Genomic DNA, 26,359 nt, shown 5'->3' with positions numbered 1-26,359 from the left:
TCATTATAAAAAAATAAAACAGTAGTCACTGTGGTGGTTAATTTTATGCATCCACTTGACTAGGATGAGGGATGCCCAGATAGTTGGTACAAAATTATTTCTTTTTGAAAAAATATTTATTTATTCAGCTGCATCTGGTCTTAGTTGCAGCACGTGGGATTCTTCACTGGAGTCCACACACTCTTAGTTGTGGTGCATGGGCCCAGTTGCTTTGCCGTATGTGGGATCTTAGCTCTCTGACCAGGGATCAAACCCAAGTCCCCTGCCCCTCAAGGCAGACTCTCAGCCACTGGACCACCAGGGAAGTCCCCAGTCCCTGGTTCAGGAAGATCCTCTGGAGAAGGGAAAGGCTACCCACTTCAGTATTCTGGCCTGGAGGATTCCATGGACTCTATAGTCCACGGGGTCACAAAGAGTCGGACACGACTGAGCGACTTTCGCTTTCATTGCATATGTTGAAGGTGTACGGTATAATGATTTGACTTACACATACCTGAAATGATTACCACAATAAGATTAGTGAGCATCCATCATCTTATACAGATAGAAAATTAAAGAAATAGAAAAAATGTTTTTGCCTTGTGATGAGAACTCTTAGGATTTACTCTCTTAACTTTCACCATCTAACACACAGCAGTGTTTATTTTCTTTATCGTGTACCTCATATCCTTAGTACGTGTCTTATAACTGGAAGTTTATAACTTTTGATTGCCTTCAACCAGTTCCCCCTCTGCTTTTCTATTTGCATTTCTATTGTGAGGTTGCACTTCTTTTTATATAGACTTAAGGGCTACTTTCTTTTTTCTGTGAACCAAATCATCTTTTGCCCACTTTTCTATTGGGTTCCTGCTCTTGATGTTTAGGAGTGTTTTTTAGATTATGGATATTTTCCGTTTTTGACAAAATTTTAATTATTTTTTCCTGGTTTGTTAATTACCCTTATCCTTATTTAAAAAGTTAGGGCATAATTTATACGCAGTGGAACTCACCCTCTGTAGAGCGCAGGTCAATAAGTTTTGACAAATGTATACAATTGTGTAACCCAGCATGACCACAGTCAGGATTTAGAATTGTTCCTGTCATTTATCTTTGACTCTGCCCATTGTGTTCTATTTTGCCATGATTTTGTACTTTTTATTTTTTAGCTACTACAGCCATGACTTAATGTAAACTGTTTCTTTCAGTGAATATCTCATGATTTTTTTCTGAGTTTTAAACAAACATTATATAACCTAAAGGTACATACCACCTGGGGAGGTGAGGACACACATAACTTATAAAATGCTTTTTTTTTTTTTTTTCTGTTAAAGTTGTTAAAGCAAAACTGAATAGAATTGCTCTTTTTCATTTGAGGTGGTGTGCGGCAAGCAGTAAGTTGAAGGTACAAAAAGAAATGTGGCAGCCTTTAAAGGGCCTTTGGTAGTATTGCTATTTCCAACACGCTACTAAGAGGGATTAGGATACACCACCCCAAAATATACCACTCTAGCATAAAAGATTCTTTTGAGTCAAAAGCAACTGAGGAACAGCCAACTCCAGAAAAACTCTAAACCCAGAGTATACATTTCCCTTTTGCAAAGGAAATTTACATTTTTATAAAGGAAATTTACATTTGTACACGTCTTGCTCTCCTGTAGAAAGAGAATGAGCAGTGACTCTTATCTAACATGACTTGAGTCTGCTTAACTAATCTTACTTAACAACCCTTATTTACCTGGTGACCATCCTACAACCTCCCCCTCCTCCCTTGCCATAGTCCAAAATTCCCTTCACACTGATATGAAGATATTTAAGCCCTGGGATTTCAGTCCTTTTCTGGAAAGCTCCCTCATGCCTATGTAACAAACGTATGTGCGTGCTCAGTCGCTAAGTCATGGCAACTCTTTGCAACCCCATGGACTGTAGCCTGCCAGCCTCCTCTGTCCACGGGATTTCCCAGGCAAGAATACTGGACTGGATTGCCATTTTCTGTTCCAGAGGATCTTCCAGACCCAGGGATTGAACCTGCATCTCCTGCATTGGCAGGAGGATTCTTTACCACAGAGCCACCTAGTAAGCCCCCATATAACAAATATTTTCTCCTACTAACAAATCCTTTTCTCCTATTAATCCTTTTGTCAGCTTAATTTGTAGGGCCTTCGAACCTGAACCTAAGAAAATAGAGGAAAAATTTCTTCCTCCCCCTATTACCTCCCTGGGTAGAATGTGCATTTTAAACTGTATAATGATCGTTTAAAATCCAGAAGAGAATCATGAGAAATTTGTTGAAAGAACCTATTTACATTTTAAAAAACGAGAGAGAGAGAGAGACAAAATCATGGTAAAATAGAATACAGTAGTCAAAGATACGTGATGAAAACTGTCCTAAATATAGATTATGGTCATCGTGGGTTACACAGTTGTATACAATTGTCAAAATTAATTGAACTTTCCTTATCACTTGCATTTTTTGAGTTTAGCAGGAGGTGGAATTTTGCTAGGTTGTTTTTGACAAGAGCAGTCAAGTGATACAAAGTTCAAGGAGTTGAAGTCCTGTCTCACGATGCAAAACCAGGGCTCATCCTTTCTGAGTGAGTCCCTCACAAAACCACAGGAAGTTTCACAAGAGATGGTCAGCTTGTTTGTCCTCTGTTCTCTGGTATTACAACACAAGCCCCATGGCCTTGCCTGCCCTGCCCCCACGCCCCAACACTCCTTCATGTCAAACCCAGGCTGGTAGCTTCCAAATTCCTGCCACAGAAAGTCTTACCTCCTTGGCTTATGTTTCTACGCCTTGCCCCTCATCTTCTCAGGTCAACTTTTCTCATCTTCGAGTGTTTGATTCAGTCATCAAATAGGCTCTGCTTAAGTTTTTGCTAGTGACCTTTTCTCTCGTCCCTGAAATTCCCAGTCTATTCTCTGCCTGTCTCTCTCCTTTATGACTCACCAAATCTTCACATTTTCTGATCTTCGGTTTATATTTTCACATATTCTTCAGAGATGGCCTTGGCACTCTCTGTCTGTCTGCCAGTGTTAGGTAATGTTTTCTTTGTGTATGTTTTCCTCACCAAATATAAGGTTTTGTAGTTTTTTTCACTAAAATGTAAGATTTTGGAGGACAGGGAAACTATCACTTTTTTTAAAAAAAGTAAATTGTATTTATTTGTATTTGGCTGGGCTGGGTCTTTGCTGCTGCTTGGGCATTTCTCTAGTTGCTGTGAGCCGGGGCCGCTCTAGCTGTGGTGTGCCAGCTTCTCATCGCAACAGCTTCTCGTGGTGGAGCACGGCTCCAGGGCAGGTGGGCTCAGAATCTGCAGCCCGCGGGCTCTACAGCTCGGGCTCAACAGTTGTGACACCTGGGCTTAGCTGCTCTGCAGCATGTGGGATCTTCCCAGACCAGGGATTGTCGTGTCTCCTGCATTGGCAGGCGAATTCTTTACCGCTGAGCCACCTGGAAGCCCCCCATCACTTCTTTTATACTTTACCTGGTTTCTCTGATGCTGTGCGCACAGTGAGATCTGAATTGTTACTTAGCATAAGGGAAGAATGGAGGTAACAGAGCGTCAGAGGAGAGCAGGGGAGAGCTCAGACTCAGCTCTGGAAATCTGTCCCCATCAGCAATTCTTCTCTTCTATGGGACAATTTTATGTAGCCCAGGACAATTTATGTGCTGCCCTTAAGGCTTCCTTTATAGACATTCTGAAGCCACCATGAGCCTTTCCTGGACAAAAAAAAAAAAAAAAAAGCATTAATATCTAGCTAAAGCAGTTATCTTAAAACACAGACTTCAAAGTCAGATATTTGGGGCTCTAGAAATAGGTGCTATTTACTGAAAAAACAGTCATCAGACCGCTGTCTTCTGTTTGTGATGAATGCTCCATAGTCAGCCGCTGTTGAGGAGAATCTTCCTCTATCCTTCAAAGGTTCTTTTGGCTGGTTTAATGATCAAATTGACATCAGGCAGATTGACAGGAGAAAAACAAATTTATTTATATATTTAATGTTCACATTTATTTGTTTGCTTTTAAAAAAAATTTACATATTTATTTGGGTGCACCAATTTCTTAGCTGCAGCGCACAGAATCCTTGATCTTAGTTGGGGCCTGTGGGACCTAGTTCCCTGACTAAGGATCGAATCCAGGCCCTCGGGTATTGGGACTATGGAATCTTACCCAATGGACCAGCAAGAAAGTCCCATAAAGCAAATTGAATTCCATACATATGGGAACCACACAGACAGGAACAGTTGGAAGACAGAAGGGTAAAATGAGGCATATACACCACCCTGAGCTAAGGAATGGGAAAGGGGCCTGGGTCTTCACAAGGAGGAAGTCACAGGACAATCAGAAGAGCAGACATTTGGGAGACGTTTGCTGTGCGCATTAAGTCACTCAGATAAATTTATCTCTGGTAATCATTCTCGTTTTGGGAAAAGGCCTCAATTTAAACTCTTTTCGCTAGTTAAGGCAGAGGCAGAAGTTTCTCTCCAGCTCACAGGGTCCTGATTGCCTTTAGCTCAAAATAAGCCACATGCCAAAGTGCCACATTTTGGGGAGGCTTGTCTTGAACCCCTTCACCACAGAACTGTCCCAAATCTCCATTCCTCCCTCCAGCTCCCAGCCCCTTGAGATTAATTAAATCTCAAGCAAAAACGGCAGAAAATGTCTTTTTATTCTTCATAGGTTGTAAAATGAAATATGTCTGCAGAGACAATATCACTTGACAAGTAGGCCCAGCAGTGGCCTACTTATTGATGCCTTTCCTTTTATTTGTTTATCTGTTTGGCTGCTCCAGGTCTTAGTCATGGCACACAGAATGTTTGATCTTAGTTGCAGCATGTGGGATCTAGTTCTCTGACCAGGGATGGAACCCAGGGCCCCCTGCACTGGGGGCATGAAGTCTTAGCCACTGGACCACCAGGGAAGTCCTTGATTCCTTTCTTTTAATGTCCCAGTCACAGCTCTGCTTTCAGAGACCCCTGCAAGAGACAATGCCAGTGTGTGGGTGTGCTCAGTTATGTCTGACTCTTTCTGACCCCATGGACTGTAGCCTGCCAGGAGTGGGTTGACATTTCCTACCCTGATGCCTGTGTGAATGGGGCATAATAAGGATGACTATTCCATGGCGAATGAGTGCAGGTTCTCTCTACCTGTGTTCAGAATAAAAGACTCAGAGCTAAAAGCCCTTGGCAGAAGTGTGGGAGAAGGGTGGAGACTTAAACTACTTGGAAGGACTGGTGAAAACAAATTTTGGAAAGTTCAGAGTCCCAGTCAATAGAATAAGAATAATCATTTCTCTTGTTTGAAAAACTCCAAATAGCAATTTTTTTTTTTTTTACACAAATACATTCTGTTATAATGCTTTTCAAATCAATTTCACTGCAAATCATTTCTGGTTGGCAGAAACCTGGCTCTTCTCTGAGGCAGCCTGCCTAGATTGGTTAAGTCTCAAAGGCTATACAGTGGTAAGGAGGGTGAATGTAGGAGTTACAACTGCTTCACCCAGGGCAGCTGTTATAGTTACCCCATGTTTCTTTTTTATCAGGGGATAATGATGGGGCTTCTGGGGATTAAATGAGTTAATACAAACCAAGCATTCAGAATACTGCCTGGCACATAGTGAAAGATCAATAAATGTCCAATGAATTTATTTATTTTTAATTGAAGTATAGTTGCTTTACTTGTTTCAGGTATACAGAAAAGTGATTTGTGTGTGTGTATTTTTTTCCAGTTTCCTTTCCATTATAAATGTTCAGGCTTTGTTTTTTTTTAGTTTTCTTTGGATTTTTATTGACAACATATTGACAAGTGTAGCTTGGTGTGTTGTTGGGTATTTTTTTTTTTAGATTCTTTTCCATTAGAAATTATTATAAGATATCAAATATAGTTCCTTGTGCTATACAGTTGATCCTTGTTTATTTATATTTATTTTTTGCCTTGTCTGAGGGATCCTCTATGGTAATAATATCTTGGAAGTTAAAAATGAGATACCAATTGTATCAGGATTTTTTTCTATAGGATTTCTTTCATTGAATGTGACTAAACTAGTACTTTAATGATTGAATGTGACTAAACTAGTACTTTAATGAAGGCAAACAAGTATGTTTATTCAGTAAAATTCCCTACTATTTGAGGAACAATCCACCTAATTAAGTTTTAGCTTCAAATGTCCTTTGGAAGTTCTGTATCTTTGCCGAAATTATGCAACTATGTTTTTAATGTTTGATTTTGGTTTTTTTGTTTGTTTTGCTTCTTCGAGGGCAACTAGAGTTTTCATTCTAAAATTTTCATTCAACATGTATACATCCATCTTTTTAGCTCGACTTATAAAAATTCTGAACTGATTCCTATGCAGTTAATGGTATGTGGAAAATACCAATGAACATCTTAGGCTCCCATAGTGGTTTTGTGTGGTGTTGGGTTTTTACAATTTATGAAGCTATAACAAACAAAATTTTATTGTTACTATACTTGATTTTTCAATCTTAAACTACTTTTTACTCTAGACTGCTTTTGCTTGTTTTCTTTTGAGATTTGCATGAGAAAAGAAATGTTTAGGTGTAGAAGTGCTAAATGTTTTTCCTCTTGTCTTCATAATCTTCTCTTACCACCCCCGCAAAGCCCCAGAGTGTCTAAACCAAGATCATATTAGATTTTTATCTATCTAGGGGCTTCCCTTGGAGAGGGAAATGGCAGTGTTCTTGCCTGGAGAATCCCAGGGACAGAGGAGCCCAGTGGGCTGCCATCTGTGGGGTCGCACAGAGTCGGACACGACTGAAGTGACTTAGCAGCAGCAGCAGGGGCTCCCCTGTGGCTCAGATGGTAAAGAATTTGCCTGCAATGCCTGAGACTTGGGCATTTGATCCCTGGGTTGGGGAGATCTCCTGAAGAAGAGTACTCACCCCAGTACTCTTGCCTGGGAAATCCCATGGACAGAGGGGCCTGGTGCACTACAGTACATGGGGTCACAGAGTTGGACAAGACTGAGCAGCTAACACATTCAACATTTTTCAGGCTTACTGAAACTATCCTTGTAGTTATTGCCTTTTTAAAATAAAATATTTTTCACAGAGTTATTATTGAGAGTCTATTTTACTATTATGACTTAACTTTTCAGAGGTTTTAGGACTGACCCTTCTTCCATTCCATAACCCGTAGAAAAAGTTCCCTGTAGTGTTGAAACTCAATTGTTTAAAAAGTTGCAGCTATTATCTTTTAGTTTCATTTTGATGTTATAAAGCTAAGGAATATTCCAGGCATACAAAAAATACAGACAATACCATAAAAACTCTCTTCAATATCTTGATATTAATAAACTATTTATTAATATTTAACATATTTGTTTTAGTCTTTTTTCTCTAAGAAATAAATGCCACAGCTACAGATAGAGATTGCTCCCCATTCTTCTTCCCTTCATTCTCTCATATTTGGGGCATAACCTTCTCATCTTTCTTTTGTCTGTCTTTTAATGGAGACGAGTAATTGTCACTTAAGAGTTCCTGTTAATGTCTATGGCTTTGAGGGTCTGAAGAAAGAAGGTAACATGATTAAGTATCATAATGATGAAGGACTTTTTCATCAGACATGTGCTTTCCCTTGGCCTGTTCTTATCCAAATAATGAGGAAATGCAAAAGCCTAAGATGAAATCTGGGCTTCCCTGGTAGTTCAGCTTGTGAAGAACCTGCCTACAATGCAGGAGACCTAGGTTTGATTCCTGGGCCAGGAAGATCCCCTGGAGAAGGGATAGGCTACCCACTCCAGTATTCTTGGGCTTCCCGGTGGTTCACACAGTAAAGAATCCACCTGCAATGTGGGAGACCTGGGTTCAATCCCTGGATTAGGAAGATCCTCTGGAGGCGGGCATGGCAACCCACTCAAGTATTCTTGTCTGGAGAATCCCCATGGCAGAGGAGCCTGGCGGGCTACAGTCCATGATGTTGCAAAGAGTTGGGCACAACTGAAGCAACTTAGCATGCACACTGGGTCTTCAGCCAGAAGCATGGAGCAGATAGTGTTCCTTGCATGAAATATTTTGGCTTGTTCTAGTAGGTCCTAGTTGGACTGGCAAATCTAGTGATGGGAGGGACCATTTGTTTTTTCCTCCACGATGTCCCATACAGCTATGTAACCTTCATGGTAATAGGTAGTGAGTATATTGTTCTCTGGAGCTATGCCCAAACATGGAAATACTATCCTTACCTGTAATCATATTAGCTAACACTAACTGAGTTGTTATTATGTGCCAGGCACACTGTATTATGACACTCACCTTATCTATTCTCTATAAGAACTCGTCAAGATAAGTACTAATTTCCCCCATTTTCCAGACATGGAACCAAAGCTTAACCAGGTTAGACAATGTGCTGCTGGTTACGTGATCTCAGGCTACATGTCAGCCTAGGCAGTCTGATTTCCAAGACCTCATACTTAACCACCAAACACACAGCCTTCCAGTTATTATATTGTTTATTTCTGTTGTCATGAGAAAAACCGGAGTAACAAGAGTGATCATTGATACCATAGGCCCTGTTTGTGTTGAAACAGAAGAGATACTGATTGTACCAGTGTAGCTACCCCAGTGCATATCCTGTAAATATCAGCCCTGAGGTAACCAACTGCCATCATCTTTGAATCTGAGTGTCATGGAATTTTTGAGACAAATTTGAGCATATTTCCTTTTTAAAAGGAATTTAGCATATTTAGCATATGTCCTTTTTAAAAGACATTTTATTTTTTTTAAGTATTATTATTATTATTTTAGGCCACGCTGTGCAGCATGTGGGATCTTTGTTCCCCAACCGGGGATTGAATCCGTACCCCTTGCATTTGGAGCACAGAGTCTCAACCACTGGACAACCAGGGAAGTACCTTAAAGCCATTTTAAAGACCAGTCCTTTAGGAAGAGTTCTGTCTGTTTCAGTGTGAGAGAATGACCTTTCTAAATTATTTTCAGGGGAACAAGGCATCATTTTGAAAGTCTTATTTCTGATTCTGTGTCTCTATTGATTCTACCCAGTGTCAACAGAGAACAGAACTTGGCAGAAACATGATGAGAGGGACTTTTCTGGCAAGGAAAAAAGAAACAGATATGATGGGACTATCTCATGATAATATGGCTGACTTAACTGACTTAAACAATTTAAAAAACCTTATCTCACATAACAGGGAGTCCTAATTAGGGCAGCTTCAAAGTTGGTTAATTCAAGGACCCATGCCAGTTCTTCGTGTCATTCTGCTTTGCCATCTTTAGTCTTTAATTTTTGTCTCCAGAATGGCTACAGAATTCCCAGGTACCATATTCAGGCATGACAAGATCCAGGGAAAGAAGAGTCTTCTTTTGGTGAGTCTCTTTTCAAGGTGAGGAAACTTTCCCCCAAAGCTACCAGCGAACATTCCCTCAGGTCTCAAAGTCTCAGTGGGCAGGTGTGTAGGATCCCTGCTCACACCTAAAGGAGCTGATTGCAAGAGCCATGGGGCACCCCGTGCCTGCGTGTCCAATTGCTCTGCCATGTCCGAGGCTTTGTGAGCCCATGGACTGTAGCCCACCAGGCTCTCTGTCCATGGGATTTTCCAGACAAAAACACTGGGTTGCCGTTTCATCCTCCAAGGAAACTTCCCGACCCAGGGGTCGTCTCCTGAGGCTCTTGCATTGGCAGGAGAGTTCTTTCCCACTCACCACACTGCCTGGGAAGCCTCATGGGGCACCGCACCTGACTGAACGTCAGGCCTTCCTTCTGAGCTGGGATTGGACCACCTTCCCTGGGAGCGGAGGATTCCTGAACTAAAGTCCCTGTTTGGTTAACAAGGAAGTGAGTCATGGATGTTGAGTATGTAACGAAGTCTATTTAGGGCAAGAAAGGCTAATATTTGCTTGGCCTTGGTTTATGCCAAGGGCTTTACGTGGATTCTCTTGTTTCATCCTTAAAGTAAACTAAAGGAGCTAAAACAGGGACATTGTTAAAGATTTCTATTTTACTTATGATGAACCTGAGGCAGAGAGGCTAATTAAATTATTAAAGATCACTCAAGAGTAAGTGACAGTGTTATTCAAATTCTGTTAGGCTAACCTCCATGCTCATGCTTCTTCCATATGACAAAGGAATCCAAAAAGCAGTTGTTTTTCAGTGTGACCTTTATTATAAATCTCCTAGATAAATTATCTCAGTCTTTAGCATATCCTAAGAATACTACCTACAATTATGATTACACAAATGTAATCATGGTATACATGCTGTTTCATGACCTGCTTTAGAAAATACTTGCTAATCTCGTGAGTGAACAATGTACCTTGTTGTTTTAATTTGCTGGAGTTTTCAGAAGCCTTAACGGTTTATTTATACCTAGCAACCAAAGGATTCCTTTAAAAAGGTAAGTCAAATCATGTCATTTCTCTGTTTCAAACCTCCAGTGGTTTCTCATCTCAGAGTGAAAAGCAAAATCAAATTCCCTATAATTGCTCAGTCCAAAGGGTCACAAAGAGTTGGATACAACTAAAGGACTTGGTGCGCACGCGTGCATACTTAGTCGAAGCCTGTGGTGTCTAAATTTTTTCTACATTTATTATATTTGAGTTTCTACTATTTGTGGATATATACTACTTAAAGAATCTGATTTAAACTTTGTGATTTGTAATCACATTTATTTTTCTCCTGGGTGGTTTATTTTGTGAGCAAGAAGGGTTAAAACTGTTCCAAAAGCCTCCTCTTCTGCATGAATTCAAGGAAAATGGTTTATGGTACAGGATGATTAAAATTATGAAATATTTGTGTGTGTTTATAATATTTACATGTATTTATTGTTTTCAATATAATCCCCATTTAGCATAGAGATAAAAGGTCATTAGGCTATAAATTTCAATCATTAGGGTCTTGTGTCAGTGGGACATTTATGATAACAGAGTCCACTTATAAATTCTACTCTGTATTTGATAGTAAGTCCATTCAAAATTGAATTTGGTTGCATACATTTTATTTACTCCATCCCCTTCCTTGACTTTTAAATGTTAAAAAGTCTAATTGCTTAATGTGATATTTTCATTTTTTACAGACAAGTATCTGTTTTATGTGACTTCCCAGGTGGCTCAGCAGTAAAGAATTTGCTTGCCAAAGCAGGAGAACAGGATATGCAGGTTCGATCCCTGGGTTGGGAAGATCCCCTGGAGGAAATGGCAATCCACTCCAGTATTCTTGCCTGAAAAATTTCATGCATAGAGGAGCCTGGACCCCAGTCCATGAGGTCAGGGGTCAAAAAGAGTCAGACCTGACTTAAGTGATCAAGCATGCACCAATTTCATGAACCAAATTTTAAATTTGTGATTTTTTTTTTTTTTTTCAGGAATACTATCAGGAATTCCCTGGCAGTCGAGTGGTTAGGGCTCTGCACTCTCATTGCAGAGGTTCAGTTCTTGGTCGGGAACTAAGATCCCACAAGCCGAATGGCACGGCCAAAAAAAAAACAGCATACTAAAGTTTGCCGAACTGTTTAAAAAAAAATACTATCAGAAAAATATGGATATATGACTACTATGCTGATTTAGGAAACAGAATACCAATTTTTCTTCCTTTATTTACTTATTGCTTTTTGTTGTTTAAAGCAGTGCTTCTACTTCAATTATGCCTTTTTGTTACACCCAGTTCTGATGATGCGCTGACAAATATAAAAATTAATTCTGTCTTTTGGAACTTAAAAACAATACCAGGAAAATATCCTATTTATGATATGGTGGCTCACAAAGCACTTTAATGTATTTTTTCTTTTAATATCTTTCTTCATAGTATTCAGGAATTGTGCAAAACAATTTGTTCTGGGTGTGATTATTTCCTTCTTTCCATTTACAATCAAACAAGTTATATAAATCCTTTAACGTACACATGACTCTTAAATTGGAGTATTTAAATATTTAAATTGGAGTATCCCACCAGGGAAGCACAATTAATAAGGATTGTATTAATGAAATAATGGAAAGCAAATGACAAAAGTCTATCTTAAAGTAAGTATATCATCTGATTTCCTTACATCAGTTTATGTGTGTGGCACACACAGGGGTTGGGCTTCCCTAGGGCTCATACAGTGAAAAATCTGCCTGCAATGCAGGAGACCTGGGCTTGATCCTGGGGTTGGGAAGATCCCCTGGAGAAGGGAAAGGCTACCACTCCAGTATTCTGGCCTGGAGAATTCCATAGACAGAAATGCCTGGTGGACGACAGTCCATGGGGTCACAGAAGAGTGGAACATGACGGGGTGACTAACATTTTCTCACAGGGATCAGCTTAGATTGGGTGAAACAACATAGAATATCTGGTTTCTAATTATTCAGTGGCTGTGAGGCTGGAAAGGCTTCAATGTTGTAAGATCTTTAAAGTGGACTGGCTGTAATTCCAAGGCCTGCTGCCTAGGGTGGCTGAGACTCTTTTGGGTTAATAGACAACTTTGCAAACTGGATGTGAGTAAGCCTGAAGGCGTGCAAGCCTTCTTTCTGTCTGAGGAGAGAATGACTCGAGCCAATTCTATCCTTCTTGTCATCTCTGGGCCAGTTCTCCCTCCCAGCTATTCCACATGGCTGACCACTGACCAAGGAGAGAACCTAGAAGGGCATCTGAAGCTCTTCAGATCACAGCGGTCCCAGTCCTTACAGTAGCTCCCTCCTCGCTTTAAGCCTCAGTTGCTCTAGATGCAGTGAAGTGAAAGTCGTTCAGTCACGTCCAGCTCTTTGCTACGCCATGGACTGTACAGTCCATGGATTTCTTCAGGCCAGAATACAGGAGTGAGTAGCTTTTCCCTTCTCCAGGGGATCTTCCCAACCCAGGGATCGAACCCAGGTCTCCCACACTGCAGGCAGATTTCCCTGCTGAGCCACAAGGGAAGCTAACTCTAGAAAGCATCCTTCAAATCAATGACTGAAAAATAATTGTCTCATTCAGGAATTTCAGACAATAAAGTATAAGGATTAGGTGTGTATCTTAGAGCAAGTCTCCAATTATCCTTTGACTTTTTTACACCCAAAATAGAAGTATTGCATGGACTGTTACAGGGAATTAATAGCCCTTGTTCCTTTAAATTTTCATGTAAAATGAGTGTAAAATAGTACTAACTACCTTGAAGTTGCTCAGTCCTGTCTGATTCTTTGTGACCCCCACAGATTGTAGCCCCCCAGGGTCCTCTTGTCCATGGAAGTCTCCAGGCAAGAATACTGGAGTGGGTGCCATTCTCTTCTCCAGGGGATCTCTCCCACCTAGGGATCCGAACCCAGGTCTCCTGCATTGCAGGCAGATTGTTCACTGTATGAGCCACCAGGGAAGCCTGCTAACTACCTTATGCAGTTGTTTTCAGGACTAAAGGAGATAATGCAAGAAAGTTTAGCTATAATGGCTGAAAATTTTGTTTTCTAACCCTCTCTTCCCCTCCTAATGTAACCTCTCCTAAAGCCGGCTTACCACAGCAGAGCTGAAACTTCAAAACCACCTTTCAGTCAGGATCTCTGCAAGGGAATTAGTATGGTTTAAATTAATTTAATAACACCAAGATGTAAATGACTATCACCCACAGGCGGCCTGGAGAAAAATTTTGCATTTTTAAAGAGGATTAGCTGACTGGAAGGATTCAGAAAATACGGGACTTGTTTTTTGAGGAGGGTGAAGAGTTCCCTGAACCCTTCACCCCAAGATTGAAACCGTGCCTGGTAGGTAAAGCGGATTTTGGAAGGGAAGATTTAAAAAACACGTTTAATTAATAAGCACTCGAACTGCAGAACTAGTTCACCCTGCTTCGCACCAAGTGGCCTCAAAGATCAGAATGACCTTGGCCGTCCTTATATCGGAATGAATCCTCACTAGAAAGAAGGGCGAGAAAGACCAAAGCTCAACTGAATTTCCGGAAAGGATGTTTTTATTTGAATAAACTCTACCCAGTCGTTACTTCCTCACGCCTCTTAGCTAACTTTTAACCCTCTTTGGAGGGCTGGGTTGCCAGAGTTCTCTTCGGGGCGAAAAGACTGCAGAACTCCTGAGGGTCTCGGGGGTGGGACTGGTGGGGGGGGTGTCCCTCCGCCCTGCAATTTTCACCCGCCGGACCCCGGGAGGGGGCGAGCAGTGCGGAGACGGCGGAGAAAGTTTCCGGCTCTGCTTGGGCCCTCCCCCAAACCCGAGCTAGCCGGGCGGGGGCACTGATCTCCGAGGAATTGGCAGTTTCCGGGAGGCTGGGGTAGCGACCCGAAGCACAGACGCAGCCGTCTAAGCAGGGATGCGGGGGGCTCCCCAAATACTGCTCGGGAAGAGCAGCGCTCGTAGAACAGCCCAGCTACATACTCCCCACTCCCACCTGCGCCGGGAGTGACCAGACCGCCTGGGGCGCGTCCCAGGCCTCTCGGGGCGGGGCCCGCGGGGCGCGGGGCGGGGCTGGGGCGGGGTCGAGGCCCAGGGGGCGGGGTCGCTGGGTGTTTCTGGGGCCCCAGCCGCGCCAGGAGCCGGGCCGGGAAGCCGGGAGGGGCCGGGACGGCCGGGTTGAGCGGCGGCCGCAGCTGCAGCAGGACGGCCCGCCGGCGGCTTGCGGCCGCGCGCCGGGAACCTCGCGGGGCGGGCGGGCGCGGCACCCCCTGCCTGACCGCCAGCGCCCCGGGGAGGCGGCCCGCGCGCGACGGGACCAGCAGCATGAGCAGCGGCTACAGCAGCCTGGAGGAGGACTCCGAGGACTTCTTCTTCACCGCCAGGACCTCCTTCTTCAGGAGAGCGCCCCAGGGCAAGCTCCGCACCGGCCAGCAAGTGAGTGGTGTGCCCGTAGACGCAGTAGCCGGCGCCCAGTCGCTCCCGGGAAATCCCGGGGCGGCAGGACCCCAACTCCACGTGTCTCTGCGGGGTGCACGAGGGATGCTCGCGAGGAAGGAGGAGGCCATCGAGAAGGGGCTTCTGTCGGATCCCGGAGCAGTGCCTCGAACTGGTGCCTGCGGGCTTACGGGCTTGCGCTGGGCGCACCGGGGAGGAAAGCGGAGGAAGGGCGGGGAGGCGGAGGGCCCTCTCCCGCCTCCCGCGCCAGATGGCCTCTGCGACTCCGCCTCGGGCGGCCGGCGGCTGGGGAGCTGTTCTGAGAGCCTGGAGTCGTCCCCAGGCCACTCCCCACGTTTCCTCTGTGCCCGGGGACGCCCTTCGCCCCCTCGCGGTCCTCATGGAGGCCCCCTCTATTAGTCCGTTCATTGGCCTGTGGCCCCTGGAGTGTTTTGGGGGCCGTGTAACGGCCAGGAGTGGACGTCGGGACTCCGCCTCCCCTACCTTCCCTGTCGGAGCGCCTCTCGTGGCGGGGTGGGGGGCGCTGAGGGAAACGCGGGGCCTCGTCAGAGCAGGCGCTCAGTAAATCTGGGTGGCGGGAGTCACGGTGGTGCGTTTCCAGTAAAGTCACGTTTATAGGTGCATCTAATGTTTTGCAAACAAGTTCCGGTACTAGGTAGGAGCAGCCGGCGAGAGCTGAGCCTTCGGTCGGTTTCTTCCTTTTTTGGAGGAAGCGTGCAGTGGAAAGCATGACTTGGGAAAAGATTGGAAGGAAACTTGGGTTGGTTTCGCCGACCATGATTGTGTGTTTCAAGGAGGCTCGCCCGAAAGGGGACGCTTGGGCTGATGTCTGAGTCCGGTGCTTGAACCCCGCGGCCTCCTGGCCCTGGGAGCCTCAGCAGGGAAGTCCTGCCAACGCAGACGTACTGGTATCCGATTAGAGAAGGCTGGAATGGAACAAAATGATTGCTCTTAAAAAACAGCAGGCGCGCGCCCAACATTGCCATCAGACTTCTTTCTGGAGACTAGAGGCAAGGAAAATCAGGGCCGGATGATGGCTTATGGGAGGAGTGAGGACGGATTAGTGTGTCAGGATTTCCTTGCCAGACCTTTTAAGTTTTCTTAACCACTTTAGGAGGTCAAATTTCTTTTTAAGATTCGGAAGTTTTAGTTTTTTGAACCTCTTAACTTCCAAACCTGAAGAAGGGGCGAAAGGTAGGGAAGGGCAAGAGTCAGGTGCCCTTACTCAGTAGCTGATGATCCCAAGTGAAGTTCTGAGTCAATTGTTTCTAAGGCTTAGTCACTTTAACCTGAGGCTGCTATAACATATGCTAGGTGACTTCAACAACAAAGTTCTGTATTTCTGAAAGTTCTAGAGGCTAGATGTCTGAGATGTGGGTGCCAGCATGTTGGATTCTTTTTGGCCGTAGGGGTATGCAGGGGATCCCCCCAATCAGAGGTCAAACACTTGCCCCCAGGCAGTGGGAGCCAGGAGTCTTGACCATTAGATCACCAGGGAAGTCCCAGCATGTTGTGTTCTGATGAGGGCCCCTTCCTGGCTGTAGATAGCTGATAGCTATCTGGCAGTGCCCTCACTCCAGGAAAAGGGCTACCTCTCACCTTCTTATAAGGCCACTTATCCCATCCTATGGGCCACCTTGAAGACCTGATTACCTCCCAAAGGCCCCACCTCCAAATCTTATCACATTAGAGTTTCATCATGTGAATTGAGGGGTAGGGGGCAGAGGCAAACAGTTCATAGCAAGTGAAATCTTATTTTTAGTGAAGTGTATTCTAGCCATGAGTTTGCTCTGAAGTTTGGAAGTCAGGAATGCCTGCCTCTCCAGTCAGTGCATTGAAGAATTGCATTTCCTTCCTTTTTTTTTTTTTTTTCACTTTGCTTTTCTCTTTCTTGGGCTCTGCTTCCTTTCTCTTCTCTACTTGGTGCTTTTTTGTGTGTTTTTTTTTCTGTTTATGTCACTGTCATCATTTGACACTTTGAGTAGAGACTGTCAGAGACCGTTGTGCTCATTTGAAGTCTATCCCAGAGGCTACTAGTAGCTGCAGAAAACTAGTTGGTGTTGAATTCTCCAGGCATGAGATGCTCCTTTATGAGGGCCAAGGTATCCAGGTTGAATTGTATGAAAATGTTTTAATGCTTTAAAAAGAAAGAATGTTTTTTTCTGGGTTTATACACTTAGAATGTCTATGTTCTACTCATTAACTTATGTAATATTCATCAATATATAACATACTCATTTAATGATACTTATTTAGTATTTAGAATTGTCCTACCATCAATATATATTTTGAAGATTGTGCTGAAAATCAGAACAGTAAGTCCTAGATCTTGCTTAAAGAGCTTCCAAGTATATTCTGAAACTTGATTGCTGTGTATTTCCCCTTCTAAAATAACACTTACTGGGTTCTGAGTTAGAGGACTTATTTACCAGTTGGAGAAGGTGTTCTAACTGAGTTTTTGTGGGCATTTTGGTTTATTTGAAGAGTGAGTCTGTTAAATTCCTGAAAAGATATGAGTTAAGGAAGTCAAACTTATCATAAATTTAAAGCAAAGCAGTCTTAATACAGAACATGTCTTTTACCCAATGTTAGATAAATCTTTTTTGCTTTTTTATGCCAGTGATTGTAAGAATTAGGTAGGCACCTCTGACATATAGTTTAGAAGTGAAATTTATGTTTTCTCTAAAGAGGTGGAAAGAGAAGTGTTGCCAGAAGGATCTATTATGGATAATAGTGATTTTTTAAAAGTGCTATACCACCTGGTGGAAAGGCCAGGAAAATGTGGTTTCTAGAACTCTTGAAAATATCCAGGGAAAACAAGATGTCTGTGGTAAATGCAGGATGGTGAGAAAGGGGGGAGAGAGGGTGAGAAATTTCTTTCTTCTCTTGCCAAGCAAAGGAACATAGCCCAACTTTTTCTTTCTTATTTTATATTGGTGCCCTCTTTAAGAAAAAAAAAAAGAAGGAAAAGGCTGAAAACTTGTCTGAAAGGTACAAAGGAAAGAAATTGTGGCCTTTTTCTAGGAGTTTGAATGCCATGCTTACTGCTGTATCCCCAGGGCCTCCATCAGTGAGTATTAGTTGAATGAATTAATGTTTTCCTGCTTTGATAATTGTTGGCTTTTTATGGGTATTCAGTGTACCCAGACTTATGATTCTCCCAAGAATCCTCTGCAGCATTAACCTAATGAAAGGTTGGGCCTTGTTAAGTGATTTGGTGAAGATCCACACTTAGGTAGGGAAAAGGCAGAACTCAAGTTTTCCTGACTCAAAATTCCAGTCTTCTTTTCACTGCTTCTTGGCTATAAAAATAATTTTAATATTCCAGTTTACTTTCGCAAAATGGGCATCTGTAGTTTAGGAGTTTCTTACCATTTTGACACCCTGACTTTCATGTATCTTCATTATAGTGTTCATAAGTCATCCTTATGAATGTACTGTTAGGCTTTGTGCAGAAGCAAGAATGTCAACAGTGTGTTAACTCATAATTTTCCTTTTCTACATATTCAGGCTTCCAAGAGTAGAAATGGACTAAAATCATTAATCTATCAGAGCATATTCTGCTTCTTCTCTAAACCAAGGTGATCACTTTTCTTCCTGAGCCTTGGGTACATCATAGGAATAAGAAATGACGCTGTGTTTGCTTTAGAAGTAGAATAATTAGGAAGTAATTATAATTATAATAAAAGGGAGTTAATAAAAATTTTTCTTAAAGATGAAGTCTTATTTAGGAGCTTGAAATTGTCTTCTGAACCCTCCACACTTTTTAAGAAGTTGTGCTGAAGAATGGGTTAATAAGGCAAGCGTGTGAGACTCCATGTAACAGATCTTAAGTTCACCCATAGGTTTTTTCCTTGTTATAATTTAAATATTTTTGTGTTTCTCTGGCTCTGCATTTTACACCTAGAACCAACAGTAATGAGTTGCACTATTTTATTCAGTGTTTCCATTGAAAGTTTTGGTGATAGAGTGCTAATTTACAACATCAAAGGTATTTTGCTTAAACTTTTTATACTGACAGAGTCCCTGTATTACTGAATATAAACATTCCCAGCAGTTGTTTTGCCGTATAGCAGGTGTATGGTTATTTGCACATCCCGTCGCTGTGTCTGATATATTCTGTTCTTACACAGTGTTAATCCAATGGAATTTTGTGTTTGTGTGAGCAGGACTCATAGAAACACATTCCTTTAACTGAATTTCAGAAGAAAATTAGTCACCAGTCTTATATACCAGCAAGCATGAACAATACACACTCTACCCCATTTCTTTTTCTGGCTAACGTGCAAGAGTTAGAATTCTTTGGAAAGCAGTGACACAAAACATTTACAAAAAGGAAAGCTAAACGCATCCAATAATGTGGTTATTCTTAGATTTCCTTTGGCAGTCAGTGCATGTCGTACTGTAAACATTCGTTTTGGGGACAAAAAAGTGAGACTGGCCGAATGCTTTCTCGTGTCCCAACTCCTTGCCTAGAGCATCAACTCTTGTTTACTCATAGCTTTCCACATAAATTGCTGCCTTTTGATAAAGACCCCAGTTTGAGGCTTGCTTTTCGCTTCTAATTTGTCCCAGGGTCATTGACTAGCCGAGCCCCGCTTTGGAATGGATAGTGAGAGACAGTGTAGGGTATAATAAGGTAAATGCTTGCAAAGATACATCTTGACTAACTTGGCCCATTTTTGTCCTTGTCTCATTGAAGAGCCGATATATGTTGCCTTGTAGGAGGCTATTATTTGGTTAAGCAGGCAGGCTACAGTCCTATAGTCCATGGGGTCGCAAAGAGTCAGACACAACTGAGTGACTGACCACACAAAGCATTGCCTGTTATTATATATGTTATATATGAGGAGCTAGCTCATTGTTTGCTCTCTGATGCAACAACTTTAAAAAAATATATTTATTTTTATTTATTTACTTATTTGGCTCTGCTCAATCTTAGTTACAGCACACGGGATCTTTAGTTGTGGCATGTGGGATCTAGTTCCTCCACCAGGAATCGAACCCAGGCTGCCTACATTGGGAATGCAAAGTCATAGCCACTGGACCAGCAGTGAAGTCCCTGATGCAACAACGTTAATTAAGAGTGTATAACTAGGAGTCTAGTCTTATTAGGCCTCTTCAGTTCCCTTCAGGATTCAAGGGAGTCCCCATCACAGAACCCGGGCCTGGACTTGCTTCTCTTAGTTCTTCCCTTGTGAACTTACATGCCACCTTCTCAGAGAAGTCTTCCTGAACCACCAATCCAAATTAGACACCCTTCCCTCTTAAAGTACTCTGCTCTTTCCCTTCATAGCAAAAGTTGTAATCTCATGTTATAGTTTGTTTAGAACAGAGTCTAGCATGTTTACCCAGGGTCTAAAATAAATGCCTGGCACTTGGTAGATGCTCGAGTAAGTGAAAGCGTACTCAATATTTTGAATGAAAGTCCCAGTACTAGGTACTGTGAGTTTTCTTTTAAACACAAGTACACAATTTCCCCTCTTCTCACAACTAGACCATAATCCTCCACTGCATCTTATAGAGGGTCAGTTCAGTTCAGTTCAGTCGCTCAGTCGTGTCCGACTCTTTGTGACCCCATGAATCGCAGCACGCCAAGCCTCCCTGTCCATCACCAACTTCCGGAGTTCACTCAGATTCATGTCCATCGAGTCCGTGATGCCATCCAGCCATCTCATCCTCGGTCGTCCCCTTCTCCTCCTGCCCCCAATCCCTCCCAGCATCAGAGTCTTTTCCACTGAGTCAACTCTTTGCATGAGGTGGCCAAAGTACTGGAGTTTCAGCTTTAGCATCATTCCTTCCAAAGAAATCCCAGGGCTGATCTCCTTCAGAATGGACTGGTTGGATCTCCTTGCAGTCCAAGGGACTCTCAAGAGTCTTCTCCAACATCACAGTTCAAAAGCATCAATTCTTCTGCGCTCAGCCTTCTTTACAGTCCAACTCTCACATCCATACATGACCACTGGAAAAACCATAGCCTTGACTAGATTGAGGGTAGTCATTTAAAAATGGGTAATATTGGTGGTAACCATTACTGCTGGTTTAGCTCACTTTATTTTTCCTTATTTTAAGCGTCAATCATTCATTCATTTATGCAACAATTGAGTTTATTTTTGCTATGAAGGGAAAGAGCAGAGGGCTGTTTCAGATCAGTGATTCAGAAAGACTTCTCTAAAAAGGTGAACTGTAAGGAGAAAAATATGACCACTTCCACCCAAATCTGGCTCTGGGAATAGAGCAATGAAAAAACAATGTCCCTAATCTCATTTAGCAATAATTTTTTAAAAGCTTATCAAATAAATAAAGCATCTCTCATTTTTTTTTAAAGAGTTTGCTTCTTTGGTAAAAGGAAACTTTTGAACTGTTTACAGCTTTTTCAGGGATACCCCTGTTGTGCAAAGTTTGGTAAAGCTATTACGTCTATTTAGATAGAAATGTTGGCTGAGATGTGTATCCCTGTAAAACAAGCCACATTTTTCTGTTGACATCTGTCCTAAAATTGTAGAGGACTGTAATATATAATCATCCTATAGTTAGTGTTAGCTTGGCTGTCAGTGGCCAGTTGAAATGGTTTTTGCTTACTTGTATACACACACACACACACACACACACACACACTTTTAATGGAGAGGGCCCAGTTACACACCAGGAAAGAGATATCAGAGCCTATAAAAAAAAATTAACTTGTGAAATGAATGTAAACAGGTCACAAAAGTGACCATCATTCTAAAAGTGTGTTGCCCGCATAGGGTAGTTACTAGTCAGGTATGGCTGTTGAATACTTTAGATGTGGCTAGCCTGATTTGAGAGATGCTATTAAGTCTGAAATACGTACTGAATTTCCAAGACAAAGGAATGAGAAAATATATCACAAATCTTGTTTTTATTATTGGTTACATGTTGAAATAATACTCTGAGTATATTGAGTTAAATAAAATTAATTTTTATATGTTTATTTTTTAACATGACTTGGAAAATTTAAAATTAATGACTTCCTAAAATAACTGACTTCCCTGGTAATCCATTGGTTAAGCATTCGCGTGCCAGTGCACGGACACTGTTTGGATCCCTGGTCTGGGAAGACTGCACATGTGGAGGAGCAACTAAGCTCGTGCACCGCAGCTACTAAGCCTGAGTGCGGCAACTACTGGCCTCTGTGCCCTAGAGCCCGGCTCTGCAGCAAGAGAAGCCGCTGCAGTGAGAAGCCCATGCACAGCGACTACAGAAAGCCCACGTGCAGCAATGAAAGCCCAGCACAGCCAATAAATTATAATAAAGACAGTGGCTTGTGTTATACCTCTGTTGGACAGTGCTGTTTGCAAAAGCAGAGCTGGGAACTCTTGCCAAGGGTGTGAATCTCTACCCTCTAGATGGCTGCAGGTGGACGGATTGGGTACCAGCCAAGCCCACTGGGAAGATTTTTCTTTGTGAAGGGAAATGTGCCCATTGCTGTTTGGAATAGTTTCTTCTTAGCTTAGCTTGGGTCCCACATATGAGCTAAATGAGCATTTTGAGGTTGTGAAACTTGTGTATATAGGACTTCCCTTTTTTCCCACTTATGAACTGAAAGGATAAAACCATCCTAGTCGCAGTCTAGCTGCAACTGTGCCTTCAGTGTGCAGAGGCAAGCGCTCATCTTTCATAGAGTATTAAAACAGCCAGAGTAATCTGCATTTTATAGACTGTAATTGCCCACTGCTGCTACATATGATTCCATCAGCTAAGATAATTTACTAATTATATATTGCAACACTCAGTTCTTTTTCCAGATACTAAACAAAGTGAGATAATTAGAGGAGGAAAAAAGGTGAGGTGGGAGATTGGAAGCCAGAAGAATAGACTTGGAAGATCTTGGATTTAAAAGATTTAGAATGTAATCAGCAGAGTGTTTTCATGAAATTAATGCCAGTTGGCCAAAGTATGTGTGTGGATTGTGAAAGGAGCTTTCTAAATTCATTTCCCAAGTGTTTATGAATATTCACAATGGGCTAGACTGCTGCTGGGGATTCAGCAAACAAAACAGATTGAAACCTGCTCTCATGGAGTTTACTTAGAATTCTTATCCATGGTAAAGAGCAAGATCTTAATTCAAACTTTGGCTCCATGTTTGCTATATATATGCTGAAAAAAGGAGTAATTTATCTTATGTATATCATTTGCACTGGAAAGATTTTAAGATTTTGTGGGTTAGCTAGAGTAATATTTCTAAATTTTTAAAAATAGTGATATAAAAATCACATCACAGATGATAGTAATACATAAATATTTTGAAGAATTATTTTCTAGGCTTTTTTACTTTTTTATTTTACACATATGTAATCTTACTGTACTGTTATTTTTAAAAATTGTGATTTGGGAATTCCCTGGCAGTCCAGTGGTTAGAACTTTGTGCAGAGGGCCCAGGTTCAATCCCTGGTCAGGGAACTAAGATCCCACAAGCTGTGCGGCCCGACCAAGAAAAAAAACATGAATAAATTGTGGTTTAATACAGGTAACATTTACCATCAAAACCATTTTTCAGTGTTCAGTAGTGTTAAGTGTATTTACATTGTTGTGTATTCAATTGCCAGAACTTTTTCTTGGGAATTGAAACTCCGTCCTCATTAAATTACAACACAGTTCCCCTTTCCTCCTCCCGGCCAGCTCCTCCTTTTTGTTTCTGTTTGGCTGTTTGATATCTCTCATAAGTGGTATCATACAGTATTCGTGTTTTTGTGACTGACTTATTTCACTTAGCATAATGTTCTTAAGGTTCATCCATGTGTCAAGATTTCCTTCCTTTAAGTCTGAGTAATATTCCATTACATATGTATGCTTCATCTTGTTTATCCATTTACTCAGTGGGCATTTGGCTGCTTCCACCTTTTGGCTCTTGTGAATATTGCTGTTGTGAACAGGAGTGTACAGATATCTCTTAGAGACCTTGCTTTTATTATTATTATTGCTTAGAAACTTTGCTATTATTTCACGTATGTACTCAGAAGTGACACTGCTGAATCATAAATTCTATTTGTAATTTGTTGAGGAATATTGTACTGATAGATTTCCTGCTATTTAAACTTAGAATTATGAGATATAGCTGTGTGACTTCAGCTATCATTTTGATGTCTGTATTGTATTTTATTGAATAGGCTCTCATTCCCGAAATAGGGAAAACATGGATGTTTCTAATTTTTGCTACTATACATAACACTGTAGTGAACAAGAGCAAGAAACCTTTACCATTTATGGATTTTTTTTAGGATAGATATACAAAATAGAATTTACTGAGCATGAGGGTGTAACCATTTTTATGAGTAGTTATTTATTGCAGTTTAAGACTATTTTTAATCTAGTTTCATTGCATCCTCAGCTGCACTGGATGCAGTCAGTAAGATAGAGGAAAAACATTGCCAAGTCGCCTCATTGTTATTTAATTTGCATTCCCTTGGTTAATAGTGAGTGTAGGGACTTCCCTGGCCGCTCAGTGGTTAGGACTGTGCTTGCACTGCAGGGGGCACAGGTTGGCTCCTTGGTGGGGGGACTAAGATCCCATATGCCGTGGGGCAACTCAGCCTGAGTGCCACAACTACAGAAGCCGGTGTGCGGCAATGAAAACCCAGGGAATTTAATATTTTTTGGTGCTTTTGCATGGATCTTCCTCTTGGTGTGAGCAGTGTTCATGGCCTTTGACCATGTGTTAGGTAGGTGGAAGTCTGGAGAGCATTGCTGTCTATTTAGCAGGGTAAGTGCTGCTTCCCCTTTTTTGTGGTCAGCTGAACTTCAGGTTATTTTTGACTTTGTTTGTACCAAAGGGTGGTTGCATATTCTGTCCTTTTGAAATACATTAGAATGTGTTTCAGGCTGACATCACTGAAACTCAGAGCAAAATACTTTTTACTCCTATAATTATGGCGCGGGAAAAGCATTGCTAAGACAGCATCAGCGTCCTGTGAATACACTGCAGAATATAGAGGGCGGGGAGCTGGATGATGTGTCTTTTACTAATCATATGAGAAAGGGTGACTAGGAGTGCCTGTTTATCTTTGAATTTCAGTAAGTTTAGCATGAGTTTTCCAACCACTATGGTAGAATTTGGAGGAATTGAAGTTATCTTATAAATGTACTGGGAACTGAAAAAAGTTTAGGACAAACTAATAAAACCCCCACCTACGAAAGAGGATTTTTATACCGTTTACTTATAAGCATATGGTCTTTGGTTGAGAAACTGCGATTAGATGGAATCTGACCCCATAGTCCACTGTAAGGTTCACCCGTGTCCAAAGCTGTTGCTTAATGTTTTGTAATCTGATTGTTTTATTCTCATTTAATTTTTTCCTTCTTTCAGAATATTTTAAGTAAGTAAATCTTATAAAAGGCTGTGTAGAGTTATTTCTGTCTTTAGATAGATGATGAACCCTTCTCAATCCTCATATTCTTAGACAACTCAAATTTACCCTGAAAACTTCCCTCAGATGCTTGTTTCGAGGAATATTTTTTGGTATTTTGCCAGTTAGATCATAGAAATTTATGTGTGTCTGATATAGTTCTCCAACAGCAAAACAAACAAAAACCAAACTTTTTTTTTTTTTTTGAAAATAGAAAGCGTAACTGGGTGCACTGCATTGGCGAAAAAAAAAGCAATTCTAAAATGAAGTTTAACATTCCATAATGTTTTACAGTTAAAGGAGCTTTCCAAGGGAATTAAGATTCATTTGGTTTATTTGGGCTTTAATTTCAGCGGAACTTTGAGATGATAAGTTAAACAGAAGTTTTATTGGTTTAGGCCTTAAGCAGATCCAGGTTTAATGGCATGGCAGAGGTGAATTCAAGGGTTACTTGACTGTAGTCAGTGATTTCCCAGCTCTGGGAAAATGTAAATATTATGTAGGTGGCTTAAAGAAACAATAATATTACTTTTGTCTGTTTAAGCCTGTTTCTGTTTGTTTAAATGGGCTTGTGGATTGCTTTTTCTTGCCAGTTTTCCTTTGAGGGGAAGTGCTGCCCTTTGAGAGCTTTCTGAAGTTTGAGAATTCCTTTCTTGCTCTTCCTAATGACCTGTTTGGGACACACAGCCCAGTTGGCTGGTGTGAGGGTGATGGTTCTGCCATGCCGAGGTGTGGGGTTGGATCCTCGCTGTCCTGTGTGTCTCAGAGGGAATTTGTTCTGTGAACTGTACCCAGAGCTTAACTGTACCTGACATTTGGTGGAGAGGGTTTGGAGGTAGGTTGTGTAGAATGAATATTTTTCAGAAAGGCAAATCTAGCACCAGTATCAGCAAATTAACTGGAAAGCCATTCTCACTGCACATAGTTCTATGCAGTTTTAATTACAATGGATCTTAGCAGGGAGAAGCAAGATAGGGATTAAGGGTTGAGAAGTACAAACTATCATATATAAAATAAGCTACAAGGATATCCTGTACAGCATAGAGAATATAGCTTCTGTTTTATAATAACTACAAGTGAAGTATAATCTTTAAAAATTTTGAATCACTGTATTATACACCTGTAGCTTACAGAATATTGTACATCAACTATACTTCAATTAAAGAATAAATTCAATATTTTTAAGAAGATAAAATGGATCTTGATCTTTTCAGCTGAAGCGATTACTGTTTTTTA

General features: G+C 41.6%; 1 protein-coding gene and 1 long non-coding RNA gene across 3 annotated transcripts in view; both read left to right on the top strand.

The window, feature by feature from the left end:
* LOC121819126 (uncharacterized) overlaps window positions 1-13,890 on the top strand; it is a 69,716-nt gene extending 55,826 nt beyond the window's left edge. Inside the window, exon 3 of the long non-coding RNA XR_006059343.2 lies at window positions 8,741-13,890. This is a non-coding gene — a long non-coding RNA (uncharacterized LOC121819126). The remainder of the gene's footprint in view (window positions 1-8,740) is intronic.
* A 552-nt stretch (window positions 13,891-14,442) lies between these two features.
* Window positions 14,443-26,359, top strand: part of RASSF3 (Ras association domain family member 3) — a 76,684-nt gene continuing 64,767 nt past the window's right edge. The window contains exon 1 of one of the 2 annotated variants that reach the window (XM_004006496.5): window positions 14,443-14,735. In XM_004006496.5, the coding sequence (XP_004006545.1) occupies window positions 14,625-14,735 (111 nt within the window). In that variant the 5' untranslated portion in view covers window positions 14,443-14,624. Of the gene's footprint in view, window positions 24,481-26,359 lie in introns of both variants that reach the window. The other variant, XM_060412869.1, reaches the window with a different exon arrangement.

Source organism: Ovis aries, chromosome 3 (genome assembly GCF_016772045.2).
Source record: "Ovis aries strain OAR_USU_Benz2616 breed Rambouillet chromosome 3, ARS-UI_Ramb_v3.0, whole genome shotgun sequence".
Taxonomy (NCBI): domain Eukaryota; kingdom Metazoa; phylum Chordata; class Mammalia; order Artiodactyla; family Bovidae; genus Ovis; species Ovis aries.
This window is presented reverse-complemented; position numbering and strand designations above follow the sequence as displayed.